Source organism: Juglans microcarpa x Juglans regia, chromosome 3D, assembly GCF_004785595.1.
Source record: "Juglans microcarpa x Juglans regia isolate MS1-56 chromosome 3D, Jm3101_v1.0, whole genome shotgun sequence".
Lineage (NCBI taxonomy): Eukaryota > Viridiplantae > Streptophyta > Magnoliopsida > Fagales > Juglandaceae > Juglans > Juglans microcarpa x Juglans regia.
The window spans coordinates 32,731,424-32,739,449 of record NC_054598.1 but is presented as its reverse complement, the minus strand read 5'-3'; the positions used below and the strand labels follow the sequence as shown (position 1 = coordinate 32,739,449).

General features: G+C 32.7%; 1 protein-coding gene across 2 annotated transcripts; it reads left to right on the top strand.

Moving 5' to 3' along the window:
* The first annotated feature begins 5,750 nt into the window (after positions 1-5,750).
* On the top strand, positions 5,751-7,203 carry LOC121254028 (anaphase-promoting complex subunit 13). Of its 2 annotated transcripts, XM_041153990.1 has the most exons (4): positions 5,751-5,833; positions 6,359-6,443; positions 6,564-6,614; positions 6,719-6,926. In XM_041153990.1, the coding sequence occupies exons 2-4, from the start codon at positions 6,368-6,370 to the stop codon at positions 6,811-6,813; spliced, it is 222 nt and encodes a 73-aa protein (XP_041009924.1). In that variant the 5' UTR covers positions 5,751-5,833; positions 6,359-6,367; the 3' UTR covers positions 6,814-6,926. The 2 variants fall into 2 exon arrangements, with proteins under 2 accessions (XP_041009924.1, XP_041009923.1); XM_041153989.1 differs by lacking the exons at positions 5,751-5,833; positions 6,719-6,926 and adding an exon at positions 6,933-7,203.
* Positions 7,204-8,026: the final 823 nt, after the last annotated feature.

Genomic DNA, 8,026 nt, shown 5'->3' with positions numbered 1-8,026 from the left:
CCTCTAGCAACCAACCAACAATCACCAACCCCACCAGCAACTCCAACAAGTCCGGTACAATAAAAAAATCAAGAAGTGCAGTAAAAAAAAAAAAAAAACCCAGCCTACCCACAAGCAAGTTAAAAAATGTCACCACATAATAAAAAAACAATTTCAAAATCACCCACATTGTATGAATGGACCAGCAAATCCACCACCAATCAAAATAAACCAAAACCAAGCAGATAACTATATACGAGATATGACATTTTTCCTTTACTCTTCAATAGTTTCCATTTGAAGATTATGGAAATACTCTTGCTGCACAGAATTCATGGAATCAATATCCAATTTTATAATTTTCATATCAATTTTCCTCTTCTTAAGAGCTATTAAGTTAGATCTATCATTCTTAGACTTAATTTTCATATCAAGTTTTCTCTTCCTAAGAAGTACTAACTCAATTCTATCATTGTCAGCCTTGATTATTGCTTCTTTTCTCTCCATCATATAAATCTTCCTATCATCACTCATATGCCTTAAGCCTCATTAAACTCATTAACTTGTCTTTCCTTTTCTTTTATTTGTTTATCTCTTTCTTTTTTAGCCTTCTTGCTCGGAGGTCTCTCACCATCCACGAGTACATTTTTCATGTCTTCCACTAATCATATTGAGTTTGAAGTAATACCTGAACATGACACATTATTTTTTTCTTATGAGTTCCATGTGCACTTACCATTTCAGTTTATGCCTCAAAAGATTCCAACAATGTTCCATGTTGAAGTTGGTTTTTTGGATCTCTCAGTACAAAATTTTCGCGTTATCAATCTACAAAATATGTCCACAATCAATACGCTCTACCATTGCAAATACTTAATAATTACAACAATAAAACATTGAAAAAACTATTATATCTTGTCTAACTCGGTCGTACTGCTTGGATGTATTCCTTCAACTGGGGCTATGGAAGTACAAAATTTATTGATGCATTTTTTAATGCTTGACCACCGATTGGTCAAAAAGGGTACATACCTTTCTGGACTGTTAGGTCTTTTTATAAGTGTTGTAGTAATCATAAATCCTACTCCACAATTGTATGGAGGTTTGGTCAGTCCCATGTATGAAGTCTATACTAATGTTAACCCAAGCTGAAACGAGGAGAGTATCTTCCTTTGCAATAAATGACACACCTCGCTGGGATTGTTGTTTAGGTGCTCTTGTTTTCCGTTGGGGTTGTATCACTTGGATATCAATATTTGCACTGTCTATAGGGGGTTGTTGATGCCACCCTCACCACTTTCCAATAGTGTGGTGAAGAATGGATCGTCATCAATTAAAGTGTTAATCCTTCAACAAAATATTGAAGGACAAAATGTTAGTAAACAATTCAAAAATATATGCTACCTCATTATCAAGATGAAGCATATGAAATCATAAAATCACATGCTTACTCATAGTCACATGTTGTTTGTACCATTGTATCATTCACAGTCACATTATCAATTAAAACAGCAAATTATAATAGAAGATTAGCAAAACAAATGGTAAATTACAACAAAATAGCTTCCAAACATCAAATGAAAAACCCCAATTCAAAACAGATGACCAATTGAAACAGAAGATTAAAACAATCACACAATAAGTCCAAGACAATTAAAATAGGCCAAACAGTTTCCTAACAGCAGAGGATCCAAAATCAATGGTACATAGCAAGTACAAGTCCAAGTCTAAGTCCAAGTCCAAACCAAGTAAAAACAGCCATACAACAAGTCCAAGCCAATTAAAACAAGCCAAACAACTTCCTAATGAGGTATGTACACGTGGCTTCAATTATTTTATAATGATTATTTTTGTTAGATTAATTATTTATAAGTCAAATACACTTAATCCAAGCTTTAGATGCATCTAAGTCCTAAAGAGATGTTTTCAATTTTATTAAACCTCAAAGCATAAAACATTATAGATAGGAAGTCTAAGTGCACATTATAAGCAATTCAAAACCAATTAAGGAGACAACTCGGCTCATTAGAGTACAATAATATTCATATCCCAAGTTGTTAAGAAAAGGCTAAAAAGCAAGTAAGCCACATCAAGTGATAATGTAATATAATTAAAGTTGGAATACTCAATAACCTATTTGTCCTCGAATTCAAATCTTTTATGGGATTATTCTCTATGATTATGTTCCCAATGGTGGAACATGACACCTTTAGAGAGAGATTATACAAATTTCAAATTTACTCGTCAGAATATTGTGATATTCAATCAAATGTGTCAATTATATCACTTTTAAGTGATATTTGGGTTAGTGACTGTGTGAAGGGGATATTGAAAAGCAAGACTGAAGTTTATACAACAATAATACATTTAATATACAAATCCCAAGTATCCAACGATTTAGATAATACATCCAACAATGACTGAAGTTTTTACTGATTATTCAATTTAATATACAAACCTAATCTAAAAGCAAGAACAGAAAATCGAAACCTAATCTCGATTAAGCAAAACCAGAGGACAAAACAATAAAATACCACCATTTTGCTCCTACATGTTTACAAAAATCAGAGGACCCATTTACAAAAATTAGAAAATTAAAACCCTAAATCCATCCCTAAATTCAGTCGAGAATTCAAAACTGTAATCTAGATTAACCAAAATATCCAAACAACAATTACAACAAGCTGAAATCTATATAATAAAAATCCCTAGGCAAAATAGAGAGAGAGAGAGAGGATTTCATTTACCCTAGCTAGTCGATAGAGAAAATACCAAGCAAGTGCATTGGCAATGGTGATGAATAGCGACGTGATGGAGGAAGTGCAGTGTCCTTATGGGAGATGGAATCCTTGGAAATCATCACATGATCAAGAGTTTTGGGAGAGAGGAATAGGGAACCTTCATTCGACCAAAGAGAGAGAATGAAGAAATAGATAATAGAGGGAGAAAATCATACTTGAACCGTCGCGCGATTCGTCGAGAGCTGGTGTTGTTCCGTCGAGAGCCTTTGAGAGAGAGAGCTACATAGGTTTTTGAGAGAGAAAGGGTTCTGTCGTGTCTCGAGGGAGAAGGGGAAAGTTGGGGGTTGAGAGGAAAAATAATCTTGTTGTGGGGGGGGGGGGAGAGAGAGAGAGAGAGAGTAATAAAATAAAATTTCAAGAGTAAACAATCCATCTGCAAAGATGTAGTAGTACTGTTCATAGTAAGGAAAATATTTACATATGCATAATCCAATGTAGTAATGGTCTAGCTAGCTAAATATGTTTTGCATTTGCATATAGATACACCAATGCCAATGCTCTTAAGAGTATTAGTAGTGGCCTAGCCAAAGTTTGACCAAAATTTGATTAGGAAATTCATTTTTATAAATTTAGCTAGCCACTTTTCACTAACACCAAATAACAAACTCTCCAAATCTATCATTATTCTATTAAAATATTAATTTTGGCCTTTTCATTTATTTTAATTATAATTGTAATTTAAATATTTATGTGTTATTAAAAAAGTACACATTAATTTTCTAACGGTCATATTATTCAAACGGATATAATTTTTTAATAGTCTTTTTTTACAACAGTCATATTCTTTCAACTGATATATTTTTACAACGGTCATATTCTTCCACTATAAAACATAACATCTCCTATTTATTAATTATTAGATGAATTGATTAGGAATGCAATATAGATAAAATATTTGATATAGAACGATCCACTTGAAATAGCTACAAGAATTTTTTTATTTTTTATTTTTACTTTTATTTTTTTTAATTTTTTAAAAAGGCTAATTAATGGACCCATTCAGAAAAAAAAAAAAACCCAGTCTTGTTTTTAAGATAACTGACAAGGTTCTACATAAGACCATTTTGAAAGGTAGTGATCTATTTATTAGAAGCAAAATCAACCAATTATTGTGACATATTCATTATTATAAGCAAAACAGCAACATTTTATGCAAGGAAAATTATTTGGCTAATCGTTTGGGCTGGTCAAATTTGGGCCGGCATTTGGGCTAGTCAAATTTGGCCAATAGAAGGTTTTAAGCAACTTAGCTATAATTTGGCCAAAATTTGACTTTAGCTAGACCAGTACTAAAATTACTAAACTCAGTTTAGTCTAATTGTAAGCTGAGTCCAACTCTCAAATTATTAAATTCATCTCAACTCAAAATCTCTTTACACGTGGGACTCACAACCTTTTTCAACTCAACACATTTTTGCACACGAGGTTCACAACTTTCTTCAACTTTCCATAAATACATCAAAACTCATCAACATCCAAACACATCTAAACTTATCTTAGGTAGACTCCACAAAACTCACTTTAACATCTCAACTCATTACTATTTATAAAGAATTCAACTCAACTCATCTCAATTCAATTTAACATCCAAACGAAGCCTAACTCCTAAGTATTACTTTGTTCCAACTAGAGGTGTAAATTTAAACTGAAAAATCGGTCCGAACCGGTTGGTCCAGTTTTGAACCAGTCCGGTTCGGGACCCGTTCCTATATTATGAAAACCGGCTGGACCTAGTCTGATTTCTATTCCATAGTTTCCGGACTGGATTAGACCAGTTGGGAAAAAAATATATCTAAAAATTAATTTTATATATTATACAAAATATTTTTTTATATATAAGTTTTATTTATAATATATAATTATATATGAAATTCTTATAAATAATATATATATAATTATATATCACATATAAAATAATTTCATATTATAATTTATACATTATAACATAAAATGTTAATATTAAATATGAACATTTGTAATTTGTTTGATTATGTATTATTAATATAATTATATATAAGATAATGTTATTATAATTTATAAAATAAAATTTTAATCTTAAAGATGAAAATTTATCTGATCATATGCTTTAAACATAATATATATTTATATTAAATTATTAATAACATTTTATCACATATAATATATATATATATATCCTACTAGTAATATACTTTTAGTCTATGTATAAATTAGTATATAAATCACTATACTAAATAACCACATATAAAATAATGATATAGTAATATTAATACTAAATTACTATATTAATACTATCACTATAGTTTATCAATAATATAGTTATAATAAATTAAGCTCACTATAACAATTAACAAATACTAATGTATAGTTATTCTAATTATTATTAGGATGACTAACAGTATATACTGGTGTATCAATAATATTTTCGAAAATAATTTTCCGAATCTGTGTATCAAGACTCTGAGATCTGGTATCAAAAGATTGTGTGTCAAAATTTTGAGATCTTTGTTATGGAGGAATTATGAAACAAAAATTATCAATTGATTTGAAACAGATTGTTCGTTTCCATTCAAGATGTTGGAATCCTGTCTAAAAAAATTATAGTACTATTAAAAAAGAAATTTTAGTTATTGTATTATGTATATTATCGTTATAATACTATCAATAATATAGTTATAATAAATTAAACTCTCTATAACAAATACTAATATATAGTTATTCTAATCATTATAACTAATACTAATATATATACTAATACTAATAGTCTAATATAGAAGACTATTGTTATACTTATACTAATATAATTATACTAAATCACTATAACTAATACTATACTATAGTATTAGATATAAATCACTATAACAAAATATATATAACTATATATAGTATTATATGGTATTATCCCCCACACCACTCACCCCCCCCCCGCACTCTTCAGATTTCGTCCCCCCATCCCAGTAGGCAATAGGCAAAAATCACTTCAGTTCCCCCCCTCCAGCGGCCCAGCCCCTCCGTCGCCTTCGTCGCATCCTCCAGTCCCTCCATCGGCGGTCGCACAGCTCACCCCCTGCACGGTATACTCTCTCTCTCTCGCTCTCGCTTTTTTTTATCAATATTTTTTTTCTATTTAGCATCATTAGACACTATTTTTCCTAATTATTTGCCTCTGATTCTGGTGGGGAATTCTCCATAACATGCGGCATCTGTTGTTTGTCACTATCTGTTAAAATTCTCAGAAAGTTCCATGGCTAAAGCCTAAGAATCTATGCTTAGTTTTAAAAGATTCACTAGGTTAATGAGTTAATGGGTTAATGGCCGTTTGCTCTTCACATGCTCCAGCGCTTGAGATAGGCTCATTAGGCTTATTATTGTTTTTCCTGCATTTTCTTGATGACCAAACGGATCATTGGTGTGATTTTTCGTGGAAACTACTTGCTTTTTGGGGATGGCTTGTTCATGTAAGACGATACTTCTGGTTTTACAGTTCATAGTCTGATCAACCAAAGAATACCCGCAATTTTGCTTTTCCATGCCAATTGATGAAGTACTGGGTGTTAGAAATACTAATTTTTTCCGTTGTGCTGCATTTTGTTAATAAGACAGCGAAGATGGCAGAAATAAGTTTGGGAGTACTCATAGATATTGTGGATGAAGAGTGGATGAGAGACACCTTGCCTGATGATGGTATCGTTCTTTCTTCCCCCTTGCAATATGGACATGCACGTAAACGTTCATGGAGAATTTGTTTCTCTTACATTTCTTTGTAGCCCGCTTGTTTAATTCCTCGTTCACTTATTATTGCAGATCTTCCACTGCCGCCTCTGGTTGTTCGGACTGAAGAAGCCGAGGACTCAAGTAAGGATGTTTATTGACTAGATTAGAGTGCTTCCCTTAATTCTAAATGGGTTTATGTTTCTAGTATCCTCAGTTTGAAAAGTGAGTTTTGAGATAATGCCCGGGAAGTATGTGGTTTTTTGGCTATGTTTTGTGGCTGCAAGACTGGGAACAGTGGAAAATCCCTGCTTTGATATTAATGCTTTTGTTATACTCTTAATGATGACAATTTAAGCATGTCCCTGTCATCTATTGAACCTAATTTTTCCACTTTCAAGGTGGTGCTGTTTAATAATTTTCTTCCTAATACCTTCTCTTGGGTTTTCCTCATTCTATTAGATCAGGAGTCTCAACAGGTTGGTGGAGATGCTTGGCATGATCTTGCATTAGGCACCACTCAATAGGGCTCTCAAGCATCAGGAGCGTTTTGTATTCATCAGAAATCAAGTGATGCTTTTTATTCAAATTGTTTAGATTCTTGTTATTGGGATTTGTACTTATTGCGTTTGAACTCCATGGCTCTCTTTTATTATATGAGAACCCTTTGAATTTTTCTGTGTAAAGTTGGGAGCCTCATTTTGATAATCTTATGCCCTAAAGCATTTCTAAAGCCTTTCACTGTTATCATTCTGAGTGTCCACTGAGTGAAACATTTACTCACTATAGAAAACCATAGTTTTAATACGACCAAAGAATAAGATAGATCACATTTTTGCCAAACACCATTCCTCCTAGTTTGAATTGGAAAAGGGAAAAAAAACATAGCGGAGTTTGGAGAAGGAGAATCATGAGTTTTCTCGTTGATTTTTGTTTGTAAAATGATACCAAGACAACCATTGCAAACACCAGATTGGCACACATGACTAGCATGGTCTTTCCCCCTGGAAAAATTAGGCATCTGGGGTTGACCACAGCTTCACTGTTTTATCAACGTGAGGCCGTGTCTCAATTGGGTCAGTGTTGGTAGTCCTTTATTCAAAGGCTATGGGGAAGTGACGAAGATGTAATGCTCCATCTTGCACTAGCACACGAACATCAACATGTATATATCCAGTCCTCACCCATATAGGAGGATGGTTTGCTGGTTTTCTTCATCTAGCTAGTTGGTCATTTTCTTTTGTATACTTCTTGTATATTTAGGTTCGGCTCTCAATGCGTTCAATGAAATTGCATTACTTGTGAAAGAAGAAATGAGTCGACTCAGGTTCACTAAACCAAATTATCTAATTTATGAATTGCAAATTTAAAAGACAGTGGTGAGGATGCAGATGCAACCTTGTTCAAATCACTGCTCTTCTTGTTTGCTGCAAATTAAGGGGTCCTTTGAGAGTAATGGCAGCAGTAATGTTATGTTGTTTGGAGATTACACTTCCGTCTACTGAGTTTCATTCACTGACCATCTTTATTTATTCAATAAATATCACTTATTTAAT

Coding starts and splice junctions, on each gene's coding strand:
- LOC121254028 (XM_041153990.1), top strand. CDS start 6,368: ATGGCAGAAATAAGTTTGGGAGTACTCATAGATATTGTGGATGAAGAG. Junction 6,444..6,563: donor AGACACCTTGCCTGATGATG/GTATCGTTCTTT, acceptor TTATTATTGCAG/ATCTTCCACTGCCGCCTCTG. Junction 6,615..6,718: donor TGAAGAAGCCGAGGACTCAA/GTAAGGATGTTT, acceptor GATAATGCCCGG/GAAGTATGTGGTTTTTTGGC.